At 41.6% G+C, this 27,056-nt stretch overlaps 1 protein-coding gene and 2 long non-coding RNA genes across 3 annotated transcripts in view; 1 reads left to right on the top strand and 2 right to left on the bottom strand.

Annotated features, from left to right (window-relative positions):
• Positions 1-2,238: 2,238 nt before the first annotated feature.
• On the top strand, positions 2,239-24,243 carry LOC116034105. Its single transcript, XR_004100980.2, has 3 exons — positions 2,239-2,562; positions 5,911-5,916; positions 24,231-24,243. It is a non-coding gene; the product is annotated as an uncharacterized LOC116034105 (long non-coding RNA).
• LOC118493581 lies at positions 9,383-10,394 on the bottom strand. Its single transcript, XR_004895526.1, has 2 exons — positions 10,117-10,394; positions 9,383-10,059 (listed from the first exon to the last, which is right to left on the bottom strand). It is a non-coding gene; the product is annotated as an uncharacterized LOC118493581 (long non-coding RNA).
• LOC116034104 (tetratricopeptide repeat protein 39B) overlaps positions 10,810-27,056 on the bottom strand; it is a 35,207-nt gene continuing 18,960 nt past the window's right edge. Inside the window, exons 5-19 of the mRNA XM_031276650.2 lie at positions 26,193-26,263; positions 25,975-26,042; positions 25,475-25,539; positions 25,200-25,305; positions 23,910-23,975; positions 23,079-23,187; positions 22,804-22,871; positions 21,703-21,762; positions 20,319-20,480; positions 19,020-19,111; positions 18,112-18,232; positions 15,124-15,235; positions 14,043-14,160; positions 12,699-12,815; positions 10,810-11,473 (exon numbers count right to left, since the gene is read on the bottom strand). Of these exons, the coding sequence (XP_031132510.1) occupies positions 11,377-11,473; positions 12,699-12,815; positions 14,043-14,160; positions 15,124-15,235; positions 18,112-18,232; positions 19,020-19,111; positions 20,319-20,480; positions 21,703-21,762; positions 22,804-22,871; positions 23,079-23,187; positions 23,910-23,975; positions 25,200-25,305; positions 25,475-25,539; positions 25,975-26,042; positions 26,193-26,263 (1,432 nt within the window). The 3' untranslated portion in view covers positions 10,810-11,376. The remainder of the gene's footprint in view (positions 11,474-12,698; positions 12,816-14,042; positions 14,161-15,123; positions 15,236-18,111; positions 18,233-19,019; positions 19,112-20,318; positions 20,481-21,702; positions 21,763-22,803; positions 22,872-23,078; positions 23,188-23,909; positions 23,976-25,199; positions 25,306-25,474; positions 25,540-25,974; positions 26,043-26,192; positions 26,264-27,056) is intronic.

Raw genomic sequence — 27,056 nt, forward strand, 5'->3', positions numbered from 1 at the left:
ACGGGGACGTAGACATCACTGTCCCACAGTCATGGTTTATGGGGACGTAGACATCACTGTCCCACCATCATGGTTTACGGGGACGTAGACATCACTGTCCCACCATCATGGTTTACGGGGACGTAGACATCACTGTCACATTGTCATGGTTTATGGGGACGTAGACATCACTGTCTCACCGTCATGGTTTACGGGGACATCGCTGTCCCACCATCATAGACGTAGACTAGAGCTGAAGATCTTTGACCGAACCCGACGGGACCCAATGGCTTCTGTCTTAATTTCTATCATTTTACACGGGCTCGGGCCGGGCTCGGGCTTGCGCTCTGGGTAGTGCAGTAAATGAACGGTCAGGTGATGCGTTTCGATTAGCGCGAAAATGGATGCTGAGGAGGTGAAACGGAGGCTGGCCTCTGGAGGACTTATTTTATTTCTTTGTTCCAACTTCCAAGTGGCCTATAGCCTCCGTTAGTCATGAATAAATGAAGTTAAAACATGTATAAATGACTCTGCGTGTGCACATTTGAATAATGTCGGGCTGTAAACAGGTTTCGGGCTTTAAAAAAGCTGTCAATCAAAATGTATTTGTCGGGCTCAGGCCGAATTCTGTCGGGCTCAGGCCTTGTCGGGCCGAACTGTGGCGGCCCGACAAGGCGCGAATACAGCTCTAACGTAGACGTCACTGTCACACAGTCATGGTTTGCGGGGACGTTTAATATAGTGGAGTCATCATTGTTTTTAATAACAGCTGTGCTTTTCCTACTATAGCTACTTAGTCAAAATGTCTGCTGGGAAGTGGCCAATGCATGCTGGGATGGACAGGCAACCCTGAACAGGATAAATGATTGAAGTACAAGTACGAGAACAGAAGTGCAAGTTAATATTCAACATTGTATCAATAAAAAAAACCATTTCCAAACCACTGTTTACTTTTTCTGTGAGGCAGTCAAACTGTGAACTCTGGATTTTCCGACATGTACACACAACCACAAAAGAAAGAAAGAATATCACTCAAAGAGAACAATTACTCTTTTGTTTTCATTTTATTGCACCACGTGGATCACCATCTATAACCATAAAGCCTGCGATATTTGGTCGTACCGCTTCCTGCCGTAAAGCACATACAGTTTAGAAAAAATAAAAGATTAAACAAAATGAATAACATGCAATGCAAATATCCTCTAGAAAACCTTGGTGAGAATTACAGTTTAACAGAGAGACATGAAGAGGCACCGACATGAACAACGGAACCAAAAACCTTCTGTAAAGAAACGCTAAGACACTGAAAACATCTGTCATTTTCACTAATTATAGTGACTTTAACAAAACCTTTGATAGGGGTCGGTCGAATCTGGCTGAAAGACAAATCCCAGAAGGTAATTTAACAATATTTAGACCGTCTGGATAAAGAAACATTGCATCTACTGCATAAAAAAGAAGATTGTTAACATGTTTAATAATAAGAGAGAATAATTGTTTAATCCAAACAAAGACGAAAAAAGGCGACAAAAACGTCAAAAAGGCTTTTCTTTTTTAAGCGGGGTGAAAAAACGTTGAACAAGGCGGAAAAAAATCTAAATCTGTGAAATATTGTCGAAAAAGTCGAAAATGGTGGAAAAAAAGTTAAACAAGGCGGAAAGAATGTTTAAAAAGGTTACAAAAAAACTAAATATGTGACAAAAACGTCAAAAAAGGCAAAGTTTTTTTTTTAAAAGGTGAAAAAAAGTAGAACAAGGCGGAAAAAAGTCGAGATCTGTAAAATATTGTCGAAAATGGTGGAAGAATGTCAAGAAAGGTTAAAAAAAAATCTAAAAATGTGACAAAAATGTTGAAAAAGGGCGACAAAAAAGGCTTCTTTTTTTAAACGTGAAAAAAAGTAAAAATCTGTGAAATATTGTCGAAAATGTGACAAAAAGGCAAAAGAAAATGTGACGAAAATGTTGAAAAAGGGCGACAAAAACTTCTGGAAACATCTTCAAAATGGTGAAAATAACAATTTCATATTAAAAGAAAGATCGGCGGGGATTTGTCTTCAGAAAAACAGACGGTTAACTCTGTGACTCAAATGTAACGTTACCACATGAACACACAAGATGTCGAGCGTAAACGCTAACATTTTACAATATTCTTTGACGGCAGAGACAATGTATTAGCTTTTTAATAATCACAGTTACAATGCTTATTGTCGCTGTCGGGCGGAATATTTTGTCATTTTTATTTGTTTTCATAAATCAATGCATTTGGTCAGTCTTTACGTTGCCTAATTTCGTAGGATCTCATTCGAATAAGCATACGTTTTCATACAATATCGTACAAACCCGTTCATGAGAATGCGTTGCAGAGTTGAAAATAAACAACAGCGAGGGGATTTTTTTCTGACATCGTCTGAGGTAAAATACTTTCAAAATCCCTTTTTTTTTCATTTCCTAAAAATGATTCCCTGGAAACGGGTGTTCGTTTCTAAGGAGGGTTTTACTCCAAACCACAATCTTTTTCCTAAACTTAACCAGTCGTTTTGGTGCCTAAACTTAACGGTCGTTGCCGCATGACTCCTACTTTGTTGTCGCCGTCTCAACTTAACAACTGCCGCTGATACGAGTGACGGCATCGGGTGACCGGTCGGCAATCGCCTAATTTCGGAGGATAGCATACGAATTGGTAAGGTCCATTTTCCTATAATATCGTACGAACCCGTTCATGAGAATGCGTTGCAGAGTTGAAGGTGACGAGGTGATTTCGTCCGAGAAAAATAGCTCAATAAAATGTTTGTTTTTTTAATTTTCTGAAAAACAACACATCTTGGACATACAAGTATTTCCGCCCGACAGCGACGTTATGCTATATAAGCTAGGGGTTGCGATGCTTAAAGGTGCACTATGACTTCCTGCATGGTTTCAACGCAATTTCATTTTTGTGCTACACACCGAGCCGACGGCCGACCGTTGGCAGAAAAGGCAGTTGGACTGATCAGTCTACCCGAGTTGGTCAAAAAAATGCTTCTGAACACAAAAAAAATTAGTTTTTTTGTGATTGTTGCGGGCAAAAATCCTTGATTATGCGGCAGGTTTTCTTAAAAAATGCAATGGAATATGCGGGATATTTATGCAATTTTATGCGATGAAATTATGGTTATAACTTGCAAAAATTGCGGGAACTTGTTTTTGCAAGGGGTTTGCAGCTTTTCGATGATGTTCACGTCGCGTATTTACGTCACTTCATAACGTTCTCATGGCAACAGGGGAAAATAGCTGCTCTTGTGTGAAGTAAACGCAACATTTTTCAACTTTCTGCTAAGATTTATGTGAGTTTTTTGCAACGAAAATGCGGGGATTATGAAATCATGCAAGCCCCGCATATTTTGCGCAGAAATTGGCAATTTATGCAGCAAAAGTGCGCCGTGTTTGAAAAAATGCGCCCCCCGCATGAATATGCGGACTTTGGCTGATTATGCATTGAATTATGCGATCGCACAATCACGTTTTTTTGGAGGGACTGTAATATGTCTCCATAACAGCAGGCAGCGCTAATCTGTATTGTCGCCCAAATAATGAAAACTGGCAGCTGATTTGACGAATGCGTCACGTGGGTCTGGCTGCTGCTTCCAGATTTTTCAACCGGCCATTACTGGCAACTCATACAGATTACGATCTCATATTGTACTAAAATAGTTCACCGAAATGTGGCGAGAAATAGGCCGTGCAGTTGCTGAATCTGTCTTCATTTCAGATCAACAAAGGTCAGTTTAAAAGACTTTCGTCAGATTTTGAGAGGCTCATCCGCTCGCCATTTCCGGGTGAGTCCCGACTGCCCTGTCTCCGACTGATCATGTCAGGTAGGCCAAAATAAACGCCGACAGCTCCTCCAACGGATGACGGCACGGAACACACCGAAGAGACTCGAGTCACTGACCTCACCAGACTGTCCAATGGCCGATTATCGGCCCGGTGTGTAACTGCCATTAGTCAGTTAGTCATGACATGGGGGGAGGGGCGAGCTTGCTCTGTTTTGTTTTAAATGTACTTGTAACGTCAACAGAAGTGACCATAAGAAACTCATAGTGCACCTTTAAACACCACTCTATTAAATCAATTAATCAAATAGCAACTTGAAAGCATTACCTCTAATATTCACTGAGTAAATGTTCTTCTAGAAGCAAAACCTTGTTTTCATTATTAGCAACATTAGCCATTGGCAGTTTCCTAGCGTTAGCAGTTGAACATTCAGGGAACAACTGGGACTTCACTTTACTTATTGCCACAACTCGGATCTTTCAGGTAACACTGTTATCAAATATCCGCACCCCAAAAAAGCTCCTGAATATATACTGCACTTGGCCGATTAAGTTGTTCGGAAGTTGAGTTTCAGATCACACAAACATGTAAAGAAAATCACACCCAAACAGGCACACAATACACACGAAAAAACAAAACACACGTACAACAATAGACATATATAATTTGGTCTTTAGGTTGATACATTCATTATAAGGAGAAGGATGAATGTTACAACTCCAGGTTTCACCCCAATGTTTGAAATGGACGCAAAGATGCAATTAAGTAAACTGTGCTGCTGTTTGTTTGGGACTGAATGACAAAACCTCTCAAACCAATGGTATACTGTTTTATCTAAAGTGTTGAATTTCATATTAAAGTTATAGTGTTGCTGATTTCAGTGCAGCTCTGTGTCATCTTTGTGTCTCACTCCCAACTCATCAAATACTTTAGACGCTTGGTCAGTGTCTCTCAGCGTCAGAAACAACGCAAAAATCACCCTTTGTATGTATGGAACGCACCGGGCAGAGCAGCAGCTTGACCACGGCGCTGTAAGATGACGTAGTATAAAGAGAGACAACGGTAGAGAGTAGTATGTAGAGAGACAGCAGTAGAGAGTAGTATGTAGAGAGACAACAGTAGAGAGTAGTATGTAGAGAGACAACGGTAGAGAGTAGTATGTAGAGAGACAACGGTAGAGTGTAGTATGTAGAGAGACAACGGTAGAGAGTAGTATGTAGAGAGACAACGGTAGAGAGTAGTATGTAGAGAGACAACGGTAGAGAGTAGTATGTAGAGAGACAACAGTAGAGAGTAGTATGTAGAGAGACAACGGTAGAGAGTAGTATGTAGAGAGACAACAGTAGAGAGTAGTATGTAGAGAGACAACAGTAGAGGGTAGTATGTAGAGAGACAACAGTAGAGGGTAGTATGTAGAGAGACAACAGTAGAGGGTAGTATGAAAGGCCGAAAATCTGTGTAAGGAGGCAGGTTGGGGGGGTGGATGGGTCACACAACACAGGACTTTCCCGCAGGACACGGGGATCATGTCCCGTTCTTCCGTTCCCACCTGAAATCTTTACCTAAGCCTTACTAAGTGTTGTAACCCTTCACGTTGAAAAATTACTCCAAATCTGTCCTGAACCTGAGCGTCAAAAAGTGACACCAAGAGTCCCGATCAATCATGTTAAAAAAATGAGGCCAAAGAGCGTCAAATATCGCTGCGGGTGGGATTACATTGGAATTAGCTAAAATCCCAGTGCGTCTAAAGGATTCTGCTTTCGGCTGCATTGAACATGTTAACGTGTGCGGACCTTTAGCGGAGCGTATGTGCCCACCATTAGCGGAGAGTATGTGCGGAGCGTATGTGCGGACCGTTAGCGGAGCATATGTGCAGACCGTTAGCGGGGCGTATGTGCGGACCGTTAGCGGGGCGTATGTGCCCACCGTTAGCGGAGCGTATGTGCGGAGCGTATATGCGGACCGTTAGCGGGGCGTATCTGCCCACCGTTAGCGGAGCATATGTGCGGACCATTAGCGGAGAGTATGTGTAGACCATTAGCGGAGCGTATGTGCGGACCGTTAGCGTTAGCGGAGCATATGTGCGGATCGTTAGCGGACCGTATGTGCGGACCGTTAGCGGAGTGTATGTGCGGACCGTTAGCGGAGAGTATGTGCGGACCGTTAGCGTTAGAGAAGCGTTTGTGCGGACCGTTAGCGGAGCGTATGTGCGGACCATATGTACGGACCGTTAGCGGAGAGCATGTGCGGACCGTTAGCGTTAGCGGAGCATATGTGCGGATCATTGGCGGAGCGTATGTGCGGACCGTTAGCAGAGCGTATGTGCGGACCGTTAGCAGAGCGTATGTGCGGACCGTTAGCAGAGTGTATGTGCGGACCATTAGCGGAGAGTATGTGCGGACCGTTAGCGTTAGAGGAGCGTTTGTGCGGACCGTTAGCGGAGCGTATGTGCGGACCGTTAGCGGAGAGTATGTGCGGACCATTAGCGTTAGCGGAGCATATGTGCGGACCGTTAGCGGAGCGTATGTGCGGACCGTTAGCGGAGCGTATGTGCGCACCGTATGTGCGCACCGTATGTGCAGACCGTTAGCGGAGAGTATGTGCGGACCGTTAGCGGCGCGTATGTGCGGACCGTTAGCGGAGCGTATGTGCGGAATGTATTTTTAAACCATCTACACCTGCACCCTGCACGTAGGATTGTGTGAGTGACAGGCGAGAAGGAGAGCTTTCCCTCTGGGATTGTTGTTGTGAAAATCTCAATTTACTGTCAGCTGTTATCAGAGGACGCAGGTGAGGGAAACAAGAAATAAAAACAGAAACTCTCAAAACCAAACTGCCAATACGCAACTCGGTCTCACGCCAGTTTGTGAAATAGTCACGTTATTTTGATTTACTGATTTGTGTACAAGTCACGATTTTCGAACGTTACCATTTGACGAAGTGCCATGACACTGGGCTGCTCTGGGGGACGCCACAACGGGGAAATTAAACGCCACAACGGGGAAAAGAGAATAACGCGGAAAGGAACTGCAACACGCTGGATGTGATCCCCGGTCTCCGGGGTGAAAGTCCTGTGTTGTTTGACCCATCCACCACCCTGACCAACCTCCCTACGCCGATTTTCTGCTTTTCATACTACTCGCTACCGCTGTCGTGCTGTGATCACGAAATATGCTTCCAATTTAAATACATTAAATTAAAATTTGTAATCACCACACGAAAAAAAACAACATATTGTGTCCTGTTCACGAATCAATAGATTCAATAACGTAACCATTTCACGAACTGCCATGAGACTGGGCTGCAACACGCTCATTGACAGTCATTAAGTTGTTTCCTGTATATCGATAGCTTAATTTAAAGGTGCAGTAGGTAAGCCTTATAAAACTAACTTTCTTTCATATTTGCTGAAACCGACCCTATGTTCCAGTAGAACTACATGAAGCAGGTAATTTAAAAAATAAATCCAGCTCCTCTGGCTCCACCTACAGCCTGTAGTGCGATTTGCAAAAATCCATCGCTCCCTGTTCAGATGCACCAATCAGGGCCAGGGGGCGTGTCTAACTGCGTATCAATCACTGCTCATGCGCACGCATTCATTCTCCCTTGTGGGGGGAGGGGCTTAGGAGACCGTTTTGGGCTTTAGCGGAAAGGGGGGAGGGACTGAGAAGTTGTTGATGTTCAAATTTTCTTGGCTAAGTCCTAACCTGACTCCGCCAGATGGATTGCTTCGCATTTGCTCGGCATATCCATCTGGGAACTTTCCGTTGGAGAACTTTTGGGAAGGGGCGAAATACTGGTTAGCTGATTGGATAAACCATCTGTCTATCACTAACCTGACTCCGCCCGCTAGTCGTGAAGAAAATTAGCCTCGTGAGACCGTCCTAGTCTCTATTTTCTTCACGACTAGCGGAGCCAGTTGATATATCAAACTTTGCCGAAACCAGTCGGGAGAAGAGCAACAACATCTTTTCCTCTGAGAAAAGCCTCCAGTGCCGTTTTTTGCTCTTCTTTCAATGAAGGAATACTTTCTAATTCGGATAAAACTTGCGCCATAGCTACGCTCATCTCATCCGTGGAAGCCGCCACGTTGTTTAGACTGAACAGTCGCTTGTCATTGCGTCACACCTAAACCCGCCTCAAAACCAACGCTGATTGGTCGGTCGTTTGGCGAACGGCTCCAAATTTTCTCTGTCTCAAGAAGAAAAACTTGTAGTCTTCAACCGACGCTGAGTCAAGTGTCATCACTTGAGGGCAGTTTTAAGACTTCCCCCAGCTCCCTCTGGAGACACTAAAGGCTTTACACCACTTTAAAAACGTGCCACAGAACTCCCCAACATCTGGAAACAAACTGAGGTGGAAAATTTGGTTTGATGTCGGGTGTTAAGTCTCTGTGGGTTCTTCCACATTGAAAGAAAACTCCCACACACCAAATTGAGTCACTTTTTACCTCTGAATTTGATTTATTTGGACCAAATAAACCAAATTCAGTGTGTGCAGTCTTTTTGAAATGGATCCTTAGAGGGGAATTAATTCCTTGCACCAAAAAGAAGAAACAGCAAGCAGTGGGCATTTTGCTTTTTTCTCATTCTGTTCTTTCAACATTGCACACAGTCTTTAGATCCATTGTGTTTGAAAGATCTCACTCTCAACTCTGTCGACAGTCCCAGAAAAGAGAGAATGAATGCCTCGAAAGCTGCTCTGCCTCGGAGAAATCAAAGAACTACAGTTTAAACTATCGAACATGGACACACACTGACTGACAGACTGACGGAGACGTCAGCACAGACTTCTTTTATATTGCTGCTAAATGTGTGTGTGTTTACAGCCGTTGTGTGCGTTTCTCTGTTCAACGTACTGTATGTTCAAGCTTGGAATGGGTGTAGTGTGTGTGTGTGTGTGTGTGTGTGTGTGTGTGCGTGTGTTTGTATAAGCCACGGTTGGTGAGAAGGCTGTGATTAAGTGTGCACGTTTTGTGTGCTAGGTGCACATGTGGCATGACGGATTATTAGAAAAAAAAGATAAAAGGCAAAGTAAAGAAAATATAAAGCATAAACTCTGTGTGTGCCATCACACACCTCTTAATCTTTCAATATTTATGATTCTATCCTACAAATATATATATAAATATATATGTGTGTGTATATATATATATATATATATATATATACATATACAGAGTATTCGCAAGCAAAAGAGTAACTTTTGTACACAGTCATTAGCAGTTTAAGGCCATGATTTGTTTGGTAGTATTCAGGGGTGTCACGATTTGATTTGACTTTCGATTTAAACATTTTCTTTCAGCAGCGATGGCAAGGCCACAATAAAAGCCACTAGATGGCAGAAAGGTACTTTACCACAACAGTTTGAGTTTCTCAGAGTTCACGCAGTGCGATTGAATGCACAGTTATTTCAACGAGGTGCACATGAATGCACCATGAAGTCCCGTCGTAGCCTACATGCTTTACCTTCGTTTTTTGGGTCCATACCTCTCTCACAGGGAAAGCAAAATGTTGCCACACTGGGACTTCAGGGAAGCAGTTATGTTGTTTCTCCGTCATCCTAAGCTAACCTTAGCCTGTGTCTTTAGCTGCATGCTACCAGCCGCTAAGCTACGCTATGTCTGTTTTAGTTTTTTCTTCAGACATTTGCAAGCAAGCCGGGGTGGAGAGAGAGAGAGAAAATATTGGGGGAATCAACGATCCTGCTTCAGATTTTGATAAGCGAAAGTGATTCTTTGTTCTTCTCATTTTGTCTGTTGTTTTATTTCTATCTCAGTAAGTCTTTCCTCTTCTGTCTGGTCCATGTTTTACCTCCTTCGGAGCGTCTATAACTTACTTTCGTTCTTCCTTCAGTTTATTCTTGTGTGCAACGTTTATGGCCGCAAATGGGTGGAGAGAGAAAAGAAATACTCTGGGAATCGCCGATCCTGCTTTTAATTTTACTAGTCTAAATCGAAAGCTCGCTTCGATGGACTTAAATGCAAACCGTGACACCCCTAGTAGTAACGATATTGTTTTTTTCGAACAGTAAAGACTTGATTCCAGGGCCCGTTCAGACAGAGCTGCAAGGCGACAAGATGTGAATCAAACTGACAAGAGTTGAACAGAAATCAATCAAAACATCTGTAGGGAATACGGATTGGTTTTCCCAAAGCTCTCGTCACTTATTGGTTTCTCCGCTTGTGGTTTGACATCTGTTCCGTGGTACGCCTTTCCTAACGTTTAAATCTTTTCTTACCTTGTGCTTTTAGATCAAAAAAGTGCAGCTGTGTTGCAGCACTCAAACCAAAGCTGCCTCCTCTGCAGAGTGTCTCTGACTGAACGAGCCCTCAGGGTGAAAGTTATTGTCTCCTTACGGACAATAAAGGAGCCATCATTAAAGCGTACATCCGTTTTTTTTTCAACCTGGACCCTATTTTCCCATGTTTTTGTGTCTGAGTGACTGATGGGATCTACAATCTTTGAAATTTGTCTGGTATTAAGCAAGATGGGCAATAGCTCAAACACCCTAGACTCTATTAAAAAAACAAAAAATCATTTGTCATTTTATCATCGTAAAACACACTTCATTCAAAGTGGACAGAAACAAAATCAAACTACCAAAAAGCCGTCTTGGTTCATCTTTCTACTGTTCCAACAATCACCACTCTGGTTTGGTTGAAATAAACCCTTAATTCACCAATTTACATGTGGAAACATGCTGGCTCTATACACGCTAAAAGTCCTGATTATTTACATGGAGTCTGGTGGAAATATGCTGGCTCTATACACGCTAAAATCACTGATTATTTACATGGAGTCTGGTGGAAATATGCTGGCTCTATACACACTAAAAGTCCTGATTATTTACATGGAGTCTGGTGGAAATATGCTGGCTCTATATACGCTAAAATCACAGATTATTTACATAGAGTCTGGTGGAGTCTGGTGATGGTGATTTCGGGGCTGTTTAATGTTAAACTAAAAGGATCTTACTCTTTAACTAAAAGGTCTATCTCTGTAGGGATCCTTTCATAATGTTGTCAGACACTTAGAATAATAATCTGAGTCTGTCAGCGGCAACAACAGAACTTTTAGTGGACGCTGAGTGACGCTAAGAATTGTTCTTAAGGCTTACGTTGCAGCACAGTTCACGGCTGCCGGTTACAGCGTTCTCGCTCAATACTGGATTCTTGTTCACATCAGTCACTTAGACACCAATGCATGGGGAAAGATAGGTTGAAAAAAAACCCACAAAATGACCCTTTAACTATCAGTATAGTGATTAACTTGACATTTGGCGTTGAACCATGGCGTTGCATCTACAGATCAAATCTCAGTATTAGCTGGCAGACGCTGACGGGAAGCCCGAGCCTGTTTGAGAAGTAAATAATCTTATCTTTCCACACAATACAAAACAATAAATAAGAAAAAAACATAACATACAATATAAGCTTGCAAGCGATGGAGAATAAGAGGAGAGTCAGTGGAAATCAAACCCCCGACACACCTAAGCTTCTTCATTCAGGGGTGGTTCTTTCAACCCCTGGATTCATGATTCACACGCTGTTGTTTCCAGCTGCCGTCTGAGGCGTTTCCGAGTATTATGGGGTGCCACCGGGTGATCCTTTGAGGCTGCTGAGGGCCGCGTGGATCCTGAAGTGCAGTCTGGACTCCATGGAGTAGTCCTTGTAATTCGCCCTGACGGAGAACACAATCAATCTTTGAGAATCTTAAATAAATAAATAGAAATATTGCACTTGCTTACAGTATTTGTCCACAAACATCTGAGTGAAGTTTTCAAGGTTTCGAGGTTTAGTAGCTCTTTCAAATGAAAACATTTTAACACCAAACTAAAAACTTCATCTGTATATAACGGTCATTCCTGTTTGCGTAGCTGCGAACTTTAAAAGAGCAGTCGAGGCTGTTTGGTGACTTGAAGTTATGCTTGTAATTCTCCCTTTGGCGAAATACCAAATATATCATATTTCACAACAGAAACAGAGGTTAATACAGGTATACCTGTATTAACCTCTGTTATTGTTGCATATACAGATTTATAAAGATATATGAAAGTATATAGAGATATATGAAAGTATATAGAGATATAGAAGTGTGTAGAGATATATGAAAGTATAAAGACATATATAAAGTATATAGAGATATATGAAAGTATATAGACATATATATATAGATATATGAAAGTGTGTAGATATATATATATATATATATATATATATAGAGAGAGAGAGAGAGAGAGAGAGAGAGAGAGAGAGAGAGAGAGAAATATGAAAGTAGGTAGAGATATATGAAAGTATAAAGACATATATATATATATAGATATATGAAAATGTGTAGATATATGTATGTATATATATATATATATATATATATATATATATATATATATATATATATATAAATACCAAAATACCAAATATATCATATTTCACAACAGAAACAGAGGTTAATACAGGTATACCTGTATTAACCTCTGTTATTGTTGCATATACAGATTTATAAAGATATATGAAAGTATATAGAGATATATGAAAGTATATAGAGATATATGAAAGTATATAGACATATATATATAGATATATGAAAGTGTGTAGATATATATATATATATATAAAAGAAAGTATATAGATATATATGAAAGTATGTAGAGATATATGAAAGTATGTAGAGATATATGAAAGTATGTAGAGATATATGAAAGTATATAGAGATATACGAAAGTATGTAGAGATATATGAAAGTATGTAGAGATATATGAAAGTATAAAGACATATTATATAAAAGTATATAGAGCTTTAGTAAACATGTAGAGGAGTATAAAGGCATATGAAAAGTAAACAGGTATATAAAGCTATGCAGTTATTTAGAGGTAATATTCATATATGTACGTATAGAGAGAACTTACTTGGCATTTTCGATGTATGCGGTGGCCTTGGTGAAGTCTCCCTGTTCTTTGTATAACAGACCCAACTCGTAGAGAGTGAAGGGGATCAAGTAGTGATCATATCTGATGCGACTCTCGCTGAAATATAGAAGATATACAAAAGAATATAAGGAAATTATTCTCACAGGGTCCAGGAATGAAGGTGTTTGATTATCATTGTTTGTATATTGTTTATTTATTTATTTAGATGCATTCTTGGCTTTCATTTTCCAGTTTATTTAATCTTTTGAATATCTGAATGAAGTTATATTTTTTGATACTAAAATACATCAATGAGTATTTTTGAGTAAAATAAATGAATGTGCAAGAAATTATAATTTTCAATTGATATGAATATATGAGAAATAAATTGTGTTTTTGTAAAGTAAGTAAAGTTAAATATTTAGACGGAGGAAGTTGGTTAGTATGTATCTATGCTATGTTATATTAAATATTATTTTCTTTTACACGTTCAAAATAAATTTCAACCAATCAATCAAAGCACACAAACACACAGATTTATTATCACACAGACTATTAGTGACGATTTTCTCCGACCAATCAGGAGCTTGCAGGTTTTCACGTCACCTTTTGGTATCGCCTCAGCTCGCTGGGAACCTCGACGGAGGTGGTACTAAAAGAAGTACCTGTTAGCAGGTACCAGGGAGTATTTAGCATAATGGAAAACCAAAAAATATTAGAGTCGAGCAGGTACCATGTAATGGAAAAACGCTATAAGTCAGTCCCTCCAGAAAAATGTCAAACAAACACTAGGGGCACAGGATAGGCACCAAAATACAACAAACCACTCCAGCCAATCACTGACAAGATGGTTGGGGGAGGGGGTTAGTGACAGTTAAGGCAGCTACACACAGACAGGCAGTTGGACTGATCAGTCTACCCGAGTTGGTCAAAAAAATGCTTCTGACCACACCAAAGCGACGAGGAATTTTTTTGTGATTGTTGCGGGCAAAAATCCTTGATTATGCGGCACGTTTTCTTAAAAAATGTGATGGAATATGCGGGATATTTATGCAATTTTATGCGATGAAATTGCGGGAACTTGCAAAAACTGCAGTTTCATCATGGCTTCATAACGTTCCCATGGCAACAGGGGAAACGGCTGCTCTTGTGTGAAGTAAACGCAACATTTTTCAACTTTCTGCTAAGATATATGTGTGACTTTTTTGCAACGAAAATGCGGGGATTATGAAATCATGCAAGCCCCGCATATTTTGCACGGAAATCGGCAATTTATGCGGCGAAAGTGCGGCGTATTTGAAAAATGCGGTGGGGACTGGTTAGTGTCTGTAAGTGTGTTGTTACCTGGACAGGACCTGTGTGAAGCACAGCTCGGCCTGCAGTAACCTGCCCAGGTGTTTCAGGCAGAGGCCCTTCAACATCTGGACCAGGCAGCTGTCATCTGGATGAAACTCTGACGGGTCTGAGTGAGATACACAAGTTATGTTATTTGGTTGGATCTCAGCAACAACGCAGGAAAATAAAAGGCTTATCTCGACTGTTTAAGATGGAGATATTTAACTACAAAAACATATTTGAAAGATTGTCCATTAATCTTTTAATTTAACTTATTAACTTCTGAGTCAAGGAAGAAAAAGCAAACTTTGAGCTTTCCTAATGTTGAGCAAACAGAGATGAGTTTTCACATCCTGCTGCTATTGATTGCAAGTGCTAATACAACAGATACACACAGACGCACACACACACACACACACACACACACACAGACAAACACACACACACACACACACACACAGACAAACACACACACACACACACACACACACACACACACACATACACACACAGACACACACACACACACAAACTCACATGCACACAAACACACAAACGCACATGCACACACACAAACACACACACACACACACACACACACAGACAAACACACATGCACACAGACACACAAACGCACATGCACACACACACACACAGGCACGCACCCACACACACAAACGCACATGCACGCACACACACACACACAGACACACAAACGCACATGCACACACACACATGCACACAGACGCACACAAACACACAAGCACACGCACACGCACACAGACGAACACACACACACAAACGCATATGCACACACACACACACACACACACACACACCCACACACACACACATACAAGAAATGGCAATAAACCAGAGCACGTTTTAGGAATGCTGTGTGAGACTAGTTACACAAAACCAGAAAGGCGAACCCGTCTCCTGGCAACGGGAAAGGAGTCCGTCACCCATTTCTAGCTGTTTTTCTTCTACGTTTAAAAAAACCTGCACATACACTCTAATTTTGGTGGGAAAAGGGTATAAGAACATTACTGGCATTACAAAGTAGCAGCGATGTTATTTTAAAACTTACGGGGATCGTTGTGAAGCTGCTCCTCAGCCGTCTCTATGGTAACCAGCAGGGCCTCGGTGCTGTCGGCTCTCTTCCCGACGATGGTGAAACCGTTCCAAACGTACATCATTTCCTGCAGAGACAGAAAATGTCAACAAATATTAACGTAACTGTATCCATGTTAGGACACCGTTTGCAGCTATCAGCCATGTCCGGACGGGCGCGGTTTCCGGTCTTTCCACGGTGCTTTTTATGGCCGATCGCCATCAAACTGCAAATAGAATTCATTTAAACACATGTAACTGTACGTCCACACCGCCGCCGACTTGAGCTGCAAAGAAGCTCTGGCCGCCCGGTCGAAGACGCTGGTCAGAAAGTCCAAGGAAGCTGTTTGAGGCTTTGGCCGCTCTGACGTAGCAGCATTCTATGTTCATCATGGAAAAAGATCAAGCAGCCACTGCACGGCCAATACACTGACACTAGAAACCTTTTATAAATGACATATATAATGACAGAATGTGTATTGGTTGTTGGTCGCAGCGGTGTCTGTTAGCAGTTAGCTCGCTCGTTAGCCGCTGAACCGCAGCAGCGTGCAGGCAGAGCGAGCAGCCGCCAGCTGTTGATCCGTGCAGGACTTCACCGTGAGCGGACTGTTTAGAGACCATGTGACCGGCAGGTAACGTTAACTGGTCCCTATACGCAAATATCATAAATGATAGGGAACCCAGCAACGGCCATGATGAGCTTTTCCTCCTTTTTCTCTGAACTAATGTTTTGGTAGGAACGAAAGTTTACATCGTATGTTTCTCTGGAATCAGCCAGCGCGAAGGACGTCTATATTCTGATTGGTTGCCGCTGCTTGTCGCTGAACCGCGTCATAGCTCATTACCATAAAGTTGACCTATTTTCAACTTTCTGATTGACGCTCTGGTCGCTCAAAACGCGACGCCAACAGATTTTCCGCTCCTTGCAGCTGAGAGAAGCAGCTTCCATTGAAAATGAATGACTTCCGGTATCTTTAGAAGATCAAGTCAGCGGCGGTGTGGACGTACAGTAAGAATCTATGTGGGAATTTTCATACATGTACGTGGACATTTACATAGCTAATTAATAAACAATAGCGACGTTGATGAGAGAAAGCAGAAAGAACGCTCAGGCGGCGGTATAACTTTACATTTAAAGCGGAAATTAAGGAGCGTTTACCGCATCATTTAGAGTTGTTGAAGAACGCCATTTTACTGTGAAGCAGGGCTGTTGGAACGAATTCCGAAATTCGAATATAATTCGAATATTAAAAAAATCAATACTATTCGAATGCTAAAATTACTATTCGAATATTGCTTTTTTATGAATATTTTTAAATGTTTATATGCAGTCTTGCCTTTCTCGTCGCCTTGGCCTACACGCATGTGAAAATTAAATTTGAATATTAAATTAGAATATTATTCGAATATTAAATAAAATAACAAATGGAATTCGAATAGTATTATAGAGGAAGATTGACAGCCCTACTGTGAAGAACAGATATACGCTCCTAGGTTTGTTTATAGCATTGAAGTTTATTTGGGCCACTTGTTAATACGGTAAATACACCAAAAAAACAGCAGCGAATGGCTTATTCATGGGTATTAGCTTCCTTTTGCCGGCTCTTGTAAAGACGAAGCTAAAGTAAATGTTTAAAATGACATTCTGTAAGAAAGGTAAGAATTTACACTTTAGTTTGACACCATTAAATTAACTGAAAACATTACAAGACCATTTATATTGGTATTTGAACAGATATCATGATAGAAACAGCCAAAAAGTGTCCAAGTGTGGACCCAATTCCGTTACATTAACCTACAGCCAATCAAAGCTTTCTGACAGACTTATAGCTGATTATTTAAAGACTCCTTTTCGACATCCTTGACTTAAATACTAGTGCTGTCAGTTAAACGTGTTATTAACAGCGTTAACGCAAACCCATTTTAACGGTTTCAATTTTTTTATCGCGAGATTAACGTTCTTTTTTGGCCTAGCAAACATTGTAGTTTTTTTCACATGCTGTTGCAACAACTAGTGACGTTAGAAAAACTACAACACCACACCGGATCTAGCTAGACCGGAAACTAAACAACAGGCACGCCGCACACACTTGTTTGGGCTTTGCGAGCCGGCCAAAGAGTAGCAGGCTAACGTTACGTTTTGAGTGGATGGCGAGCGCGAGACGCCAAAATGGATGCCAATAAGATTCTGAATGGAAAGTTTACTTTTAAAAAGTTGCCAAATGGTTCCATTGACAAGACCAAAGTGATCTGTGTGTTTTGTCGTTGTGAACTGAGCTATCATCGCAGCACGTCCAGTCTGAAATACCACTTGATGGCCAAGCACACAGCTGATGGCGAAGCACACAGCTGATGGCCAAGTACACAGCTGATGGCGAAGCACACAGCTGATGGCCAAGTACACAGCTGATGGCCAAGTACACGGCTGATGGCCAAGCACACAGCTGATGGCCAAGCACACGGCTGATGGCCAAGTACACAGCTGATGGCCAAGTACACGGCTGATGGCCAAGTACACAGCTGATGGCCAAGCACACGGCTGATGGCCAAGTACACGGCTGATGGCCAAGTACACAGCTGATGGCCAAGTACACAGCTGATGGCCAAGTACACGGCTGATGGCCAAGTACACAGCTGATGGCCAAGTACACAGCCCCCTCGTCAAAGCCAGGCGACAAGAGCACAAAGCAAGCCGATCCACTTTTCCATGTTGATAAGAGCATTAAAATGAGAAAAAAATAATGGGACAAAAAGAAATCAAGGGACATTTAGAATAGATAAAAATGTGCGATTAAGTGCGATAAATTGCGAGTTAACTATGACATTAATGCGATTAATCGCGATTAAATATTCGTAATATATAAAAATATCGTTTGACAGCACTATTAAATACATAATAAACGTGTGTAGCTGATTCCACAGATGTGTGTAGATGTATTAATGGTAGAAATGTGTGTGAGTATACCAGTGCGGGGATGACCAGTGGGACGGGGTTGGCAGCTTTGTAGCGTCTCGACTTCCTCACTGCAAATTTCTCCGTCGGGATAGACTTCCCTGCCAGGCGCTGTTTTAGCCCCTCCACCTGCCTGTACACAGAAATACACACACAAGTACACTTTGTATTGTACTTCTATACTTGTGAAACAAGTCTTAATATGTATAAAATACAGGATCGGAAGATGTTGAACCGTATGACGTTATGAGTCGTTTGTTCCCCTCCTCTAATACGTTTTCCGCCCTCATATCTAAACCAGAGAAGGTAATGGTCGCGGTTTTAAACACGTTGTTAACATTGTGAAACAGTTTGGTTAGGTTTAGACGCCAAAACTACTTAGTTAAAGCGTAACTCTCGCCAAAATGCAACCTAGGGTCTTTTTGTGAATGTACCTGAGTCAAACTTTCGTTTAAAAGCATATTTAGGACGGAAACACCACTTTTAAGATTTACCATATTTTCCATTTTTTGGTCAAATGGCCTTTTGAATGGGAGTGCTAGGGGCACTTTTATGCTAGCCTCAAAATAGCTATTTTTCAACCAATCGGCTATCCCTAACCTTAACCACTCGAGGTCAATGCCTAACCCCAACCAATGGAGCTGCTATTGAAGGGCGGGTCTTGGCGTGGCCATAGTAGGATTCGTAAATACGCTACCAGGACATTTGGCGCTCTTATATTTCGTCACCTTACTTCCTGCTTTGCTCCCTTCATAATTACTATGGCCACTAGAGGGCGCCGTCACTACAAACCTAACCTTTAGTATATTCCATTGTTTGGTACATCAGATGTTTGTTGTTTTGTACCCCAGATGTTTGTTGTTTGGTACACCAAATGTTTCCGTGGTGACAGTATTAATGTTCTAACGAGGCAGACTGACCTGAAGAGCTCCGTGATGTCCTCCCCCGTCTCCTTCACATCCTCCTCAGACATCATACTGAGGATAGCCGCCTTCTGGTACACGTAGATAGCCTGGAGACAGTCAAAAACCAAGACGGGATTTCACTTGTAATCCTTAACTAACTCATTCTTTGGTCTGCTCATTTTCTGAACCTACGTGGTTTTACAGCTAATAACATTCTCTCACATCCATTCGCTGTTCAGGTCACAACTTCAGGCTAAAAGCTGTTTTATGCTTCTGCGTCAACTCCACGCCATAGCTACGGCGTCGTCGTGACCCTTTCGGAGTTCTGCATCGTTGTTGCTTTGAATCATCGTGCATTTCACCACCATAACGCTAGGGGGTGTGTGGCTTAAATAAGTCTGAGGTTATTTGCGAGGTGTCTGCCAGACAGTATATGTTATGTTAGCAAGCTAATTTTAGCACAACTGCCCACAAAGTACTGCTTGCTGGCGAAGTGCTAATTTCAAAACATTACTGACATTATAGACACTTTACAAACGGATAACCCCGTCATTGTAACCAAAATATTTATATAAATAGTTTATTTGCAGAGCTTATGTCAGTGAACTAGCATGTTGCTACTCCCCACAGTAGGCTGCTTGAAACACTGACTATCAACACACAGGACGAGTTGACCAATCACAGTCCTTGCGATCTGTGTCGCTTCGAAGCAAAGTTACACATTTTTGGAGGTGCACGTGAAGCTATGGCGGAGGGCTCGGAGGGGGGTTCGCGGCGACGCAGAGGGGTCTGCAGGGGTACGCCGTTGATTCGACGCAGAAGCATAAATCAGCCTTAAGGCCGTTTTGGGGACAACGACATGACTGATAACTAGCTTGTGTTTATGTTAAACATACTGTTAAATTATAATTACTGATTGCAAACTGTACACAATGTCATTGACGTTGAATCATGCTAGCATAAAGTTAGCTATCTGGCTCTTAGCTGTCTGAGCTGAGCGGACTATATAAATATCTCCTAAGCGATGCAAGTCGCATCTAAGGCCCGTCCTATTTACTGGAGCAGTGAACAACGTTTGCATTGCAAAAGAACAATATGGGATGGGAATGATTGTTCCCGGTTTTAGGCGTAACCTGGGAATAACCTGGGAGTTATTGTTATTGTTTATGTGCTTTCCATTGTCAGGTATTAATGGACTTCAGCAAAGGCAACCGTCATCCATTACAGGTGCAGTGAGCACACTCAGCTGCCAAACAAATACCCTATCAACTGATATTTTCTTTCCCAAAATTAAACCCTGCGTTGCGCGTTTACCTTGGACCAGCGGCTCTCCTTGCACAGCAGGTCGGCGTAGCGGTACGCCTGCTGCCACTCCTGTTGGTACGAGTGAGTCCACATCAGCTCCCAGAAACAAAGATGGTGGATCTGCTTCCACTCCTGCTGGCTGCTGATGCACTCCTCGTACAGTGCCCGGGCCTGAAACACACCACACAGTTCGTACGTCAACACCCAGTGGCTCAGGCCTCGGAGGGCAAACACAGAGAGGAAAACTCGGGTGAAGGAAGGGAAGAGAGCAAGATAATTTAAACTTAAAATTCTAAAACGATGTATCAGAATTTCACTTCTTTGCTTCACTGACAGAGCTGCAACTGTGGATGTGTTTGGTCTGTAACCTTCAATGTCAGTGTGAATCGATGTGGATAATTTACCGGATAATTAACATATAGGCTATTTGTCGGCTTGTTTAGCTGTGTGTTGACAATGCCACACATCGGTTTGAATTATGTTTTTAAATGTTTTATTTGTTCTCATGATCGCTTACCACTGCCAGGGCTGCAACTGAAATAAAAGGCTAAAGGCAACGGCAGTTTATGGAAAGCACAAGTGTAATTATGGTCAGCTATTTTTTTGCCAGCTTTCCTTCCTGTTTTAGGAAGCAGCAACTGTATTGCCTGTAAAACCATGTCTGTGTTCTTTATATTTATGTAGAATTATAATTTGCTCTTATGTAAAATATGCGTCTCTGGTAGATGTTTGCGATTTGTCATGCTGTGCAAACACCGCCTCTTTTATGTGAACACGAGCGGCGCTGGATTGGGAAACCCTGGCTTGACTGAACAAGTTGATAACCACCGTCGAGACACAGCGTATGTGGGACCGCGGTTGTTAGGGATAGTGAAGGCAGGTAACTGAAAGAAATCCAGGGCATGTTGATCTTGATTCGTAGTACAGGCCTCAGATGTCCCTCACCTTGCAGAACTTTGAGGTAGTAAGCTAAACGCTAAAAATGTCAAGTTTTGTAGAAACTTGTTGGCATGCTTTGTTCTTTCGGGGAATGATTGTAAAGATTTACAAAGAAAATGTTTACGCCATTTACTCTCTAACTGGGACGTTTTGGGACCGATTGGTGGGAAATTGGACATTAGTAATTGTTTGAAAATGACGACATATATACATCGGGGGAAACCTCTTTGAAATTTGCTTTAAGTTTGTTAGAAAATTAAGACTTTTTGGAAGATGGAGACTTCGAAGAGTTTTGGAAAGTGTGAACATTTTTTGAAAAAGGCTCTTGGTTCTTAAAACCTCTGATTGAGGTTTCAGACTTGGTTTTAAGGTTAACGTTTAATTAGGTTTAGGTTGCGGTTAAAGAATATATTAAGTCAACGACAGAAGTAAAAAAAAAAAGTGTGTTTCAGACCTTCTCAAAGTGTCCTCGCAGCGTGGAGATGCGAGCAGAGTAGAAGAGAATGATGGAGCCCTGAAAGAAAACAGAAAACAGTTTTCAGTTTATCAATTTGTATTTAAACAAATTTCAACAGTCGATCACGCTATAACTTTAACTATAACTATAACTTTTGAGTTTTTGTGCAGATTTATTTAAAGGAACACACCGACTTATTGGGACTTTAGCTTATTCACCGTATCCCCCAGAGTAAGACAAGTCGATACATACCCTTCTCGTGTCCGTGCGTGTTGTAACGCTGTCTGACGGTTCCACCGGTAGCCTAGCTTAGCACAGAACCTGCAGGTAACTGGTTCCACCTAGCCTACTGCTCCGAATAAGTGACAAAATAACGCCAACATGTTCCTATTTACATGTTGTGATTTGTAGAGTCACAGCGTGTACAAAAAACAACGTAACATGAGACACAGCCATCTTCTAACCGTAAACAAACTGGGAACTATATTCTCAGAAAGGCTTGCTGCAAAGCAAATCACTCCGCCCAAGTAGCAGAGCTTCACCTTTCTGAGAATATAGTTCCCAGTTTGTGGTGTCTGTCTGACGGTGGAGCCGTCAGACAGCGTTATAACACGCACGGACACGAGAAGGGTATGTATCGACTTGTCTTACTCTGGGGGTTACGGTGAATAAGCTAAAGACCCAATAATTCGGCGTGTTCCTTTAAAACAAACACCAGAATTGTTGGTTTAAATTTCTTTATGAATCATTGGGCTGAATATTTCATATTTTATATATATTGCATCTTATCTCGCTGCCCCCTCTCATGTGCAATTATTTTATTTATTTATGTATTTCTTAGAATTTTATGCCCCAAATGTATGTGACGTCTTGTTTTGGTTTTATTGTTAAAACTGCCTTCACTGAACGAAGAGCTCTCCAAAGTTCGTTTTATGTTTCCACATACAAGTCATATATTGATTGGGTGGGATGACTGTGCACAAGTGTATGTTAGAGTGTATGTTTAGATTATTTATTTGTGGATTTATTACTTTTAGTACTTTTATATTCAGGTATGGCAGTTGTGTAGTTGTGTAGTTGTGTGTGTGGTTGGCCTACTTTGGGGTATTTCTGTTGGTACGGCTCCAGCAGAGCTTCAGCCTCCACCAGGTTCCCCTCTCCAGTTCCTGATCAAACACAACACTGTTATATTTAGGTCTTTAATGTCAATTATACGAGGCCTTTACTCAGCATGAAAACTATGTTTTGCACCTAATACTCCACACATTTGGGATACAACAACAACAGAATTTAAGGAGCAGCTCTGGACTACTTTGGCGCTGCTATATCTATGGAAAAGGGAAAATGTGTGGGGTTGTGGGGTTTTTTCCTACCGAGTATCAGTGACACATATGTGCGGTAGAAGAGCAGAGTCAGGGAGCAGAGGATGGCCCGCAAACTGTGACTGGACGCTCCCTCTCTCAACTGAGACAAACCAAAACCCTGCAGACAGACAGGGAAGATTAGTAACTGTTACACTGTCATATTTCACAAAACAGACATTCACAGCTGCCTTTCAGGTCTACTGGGTGGAGTTTTTCATACTCAACAGACAGATTTTTGGGGTGACTTTAAAGCGGTTTCAGATTCAGTGGTGGAATGTAACTAAGTACATTTACTCCAGTACTGTACTTAAGTCCAAATGTTGAGGTACTTGTACTTTACTTGAGTCTTTTCTTTTCATGCCACTTTCTACTTCTACTGCGCTACATTTCAGAGAGAAATATTCTACTTTTTACTCCACTACATTCATCTGTTACAGCTTTAGTTACTAGTTACTTTACACATTAAGATTCCTGCACACAGAACACATGTAGTTTATAACATCTGATGTTTAATTCTAAAGTAAACTAGCCAACAATATAACGGCCTACAAGTCCAGCTGAGATGATTAGACCATTAAACACACAACTGTTTGGATCCTTCACACTTTCTACAATGTTTTAATACTTTAACTACATTTTCCTGATGATACTTACACACTTTTACTGAAGTAACATTTTCAATGCAGGACTTTTACTGTAACAGATTATCTTACAGTGTGGTATTAGTACTTTTACTGGAGTAAAGGATCTGAATACTTCTTCCACCACAGCTACCTTTGGGTGAAGTTTTTCATACTTAACAGACCGATTTTTGGGTGACTTTAAAGTGTTTGCACTGACCCTGTTTCCTGAGAATCCGATGACCTCCAACAACCTCAAAATCCTCTGAGGGAGGAGGGACAACATCTGAAAGAGAGAGACAGAAATGCTCTCAAATCACAATTAAATGAACTATTAAATCATGACATTTTCAATCAATCCATATGTGTACTCCATACTTTATCTGTGCGTCTATGTATGCCAATATGCTGATGACAACCGCCTAATTTTGGCAGAAAAAAACAACCCAAAAGTGAGTTGTAGCACTCAATAGTGTAATAATTTCCTGAAATATTTGCACTTAACCTAATTGAAAATGTAATAAAACCCAATAATGTAAAGACACATGTCCTGACTGATGTAGTAGACTTTTTTCAAAAGAGAAAGAACATCTCATGTAGATTGAACCGACTGTTTGGCCGATACCATTTTTTCCTTTCCGATACCAATTCCGATACCTGAACTTGCGTATCGGCCGATATCGAGTACTGATCTGGTACCAGTGTGTCATATATTTAATTGTTTTAACAGCTGTGTACCACTACCCCTGTATGGATGTGACATGATTTCTATCATTGTTGAAGAAACACAAACAATGAACGCTACAGAACGTTCTTTATTATCCAGTTTGACAGAACAGAAAAAAGAAAATAAATAAACTACTTAAAAGTAGATTTTCTTCAGGGCTAAATTACGCATCAGATCGGTGCATAAACTCCAGTACTTCCCGATACCGATACCAGGATTTTAGGCGGTATCTGAGACTTTTCCGATACTGGTATCGGTACATCTCAAATCGCTTGCTTGTGTAACATTAGTGCAATCTAAGATCCACTCATTTCTCTTCTTAAATAATCTTTTCTTTATTAAGACATGAAATGGGGGTGAGAGGGGGGAAATGACATGCAGCAAAGAGCCTGGGGTTGGATTCGAACCGGGGATCCACTCTTTTTTTGTGGATGAGCATCGGTAGGCCCGGCTTCAATTCCTCTTTGCCTGATGAAAACGTACCACTCGCCAGCATAACTATTCACTATAGCACAAACTGCACACTCATATGTTTACTTGGGCTAAATATTGTATCTATATTCTATATTTTTCATATATATATATATATATATATATACTATGTATGTGTTTATTGTACATTTTTATTCTCTAATTGTATATATGTTGTACACTGTTTTCATTCCTTCTGTGTATATGTTTGAGGTGTTCGATCGATCGATTTATCTATCTATCTATCTATCTATCTATCTATCTATCTCCCTCCTCCCGTCTGAGACTCCAGGGGGAATAAAACAAACCCACCAGGTTGAAGGATCCGATGCCCAGCTTGACTCCTCCTTCAAACTGTCTGAAAGCGTCTGATTGGGCGGCAAGGTCCTGACTGACATTCAGCACGTTCTGACAATCCCTATCGGACGAAACAAAGACACAATCAGGAAAGGATAGAATCATGATCTTATTTATACTCACAGGTTGAACCGTTAATTTAAAACGTTACATTTTTCGATCCAGACACGAGCTCTATTCAAACACGGCTCTTTAAATCAAGTCGTTGGTGGTTTGTTAGAGTCACTCACTTGTAGATTTGGTAGCTCGTTCGAATCTTGATGCCTCCTTTGATAAAACTGATCATATTCTCATCCTGGAAGAGACGCAGAGAGAGAGAGAGACAGACAGACAGAGAGAGAGACAGGTGAACAGAGAGACAGACATAGAGACAGACAGACAGACAGAGAGACAGACAGGTAAACATAAAGACAGAGAAACAGAGAGACAGACAAACAGAGAGCCAGACAAACAGAGAGCCAGACAGATAGACAGACGGACAGAGACAGAGAGACAGACAGACAGGTGAACAGAGAGACAAAGAGACAGACAGACGGACAGACAGAGAGACAGACAGACAGATAGACAGACAGACAAACAGACAGACGGACAGACAGATAGACAGACAGGTAAACAGAGAGACAGACAGACAGAGAGACAGACAGGTAAACAGAGAGACAGACAGATAGATAGACAGACAGGTAAACAGACAGACAGACAGACAGACAGACAGACAGACAAACAGACAGACCTGTACAAACGTCAGCGTGGCTTTCTGCAGCAGACATTCAGCGTAGCAGATCTCTGCGTGCATCTCCTCTGCAAACACACAAACACACAAACACACACACACACACACACACACACACACACACACAGCAGCAGCACGGTGACTTCCTGCTACACTTCCTGCAGACCTCAGCTGTCAATCAAACTGTGTAGGAGGGGGCGGGACTTGTGTTTACGTACCTTCCTGCAGTTTGGACTGCTTGCTGATCAGACTGGACAGAGAGCCGACCACTGAGTTCTTCTTCCTGAACCTGCAGAGACCGTTTGGGTTGAGAACTTCTGTTATGAAGACACATCTTCACGTTGTACAGTCATGTATCTGTTTAAGGCAAAACGCCATTAAAAAACACCCACAGTTTTGTCACTACACGTTATTTATTATCTGCATTGTTATTGAAAACAAAAGTCTTTCAGCACGATGGTGCTACTCACAGAGACAATGCTAACATGCTGATGTTTGGCGCCATGTAATGCTAAATCTTTAGTTTAGCGTGCATCATGCTAATCAGGGGCTATCAGAGGGGCCGGACCATTTTTTTTTTTATGTGGGCCGGTCAGATTTTTTTTTTTTAATATACAAATAAATTGTCTTTACAGGCCGACAGTGCAGAGGACAGGTTTTTATCGCTTGCACAATTTCACTATGGTTATAATAATAATATTAATACTATTAATAATATTCATAATATTAATAATAATAAATATTAAGCATTTGGCCAGTCGGCAACGGCCGGGCTGGTCCCGAGATGGGCCGACCGACCCAATCAGAAGTTACTCAAATTGGGACATTCAGTCAAAATCAAGTACTTGCTCTGGGGGACCGACTGCAGCAGCGAGAAGCCGCTGCTGACGGGCAGAGAGCTCCACCGGAGCTCTGACTGCTGTCCGTCCACGCGGCCGTCTGACGGCATCAGTATTAAATTGAGACATTTTCATTACAGGTTTAAAAAACGTCTCGTTGTCGCGTTGAATAGTAGTCTAATTCAGTGTTTTGGTACAGTTGGTTTTAACGCCTGATGCGAAGTGTAGGCCTATAGGAGTACA

The sequence above is a fragment of the Sander lucioperca genome, chromosome 17 (assembly GCF_008315115.2).
Source record: "Sander lucioperca isolate FBNREF2018 chromosome 17, SLUC_FBN_1.2, whole genome shotgun sequence".
NCBI classification, from domain to species: domain Eukaryota; kingdom Metazoa; phylum Chordata; class Actinopteri; order Perciformes; family Percidae; genus Sander; species Sander lucioperca.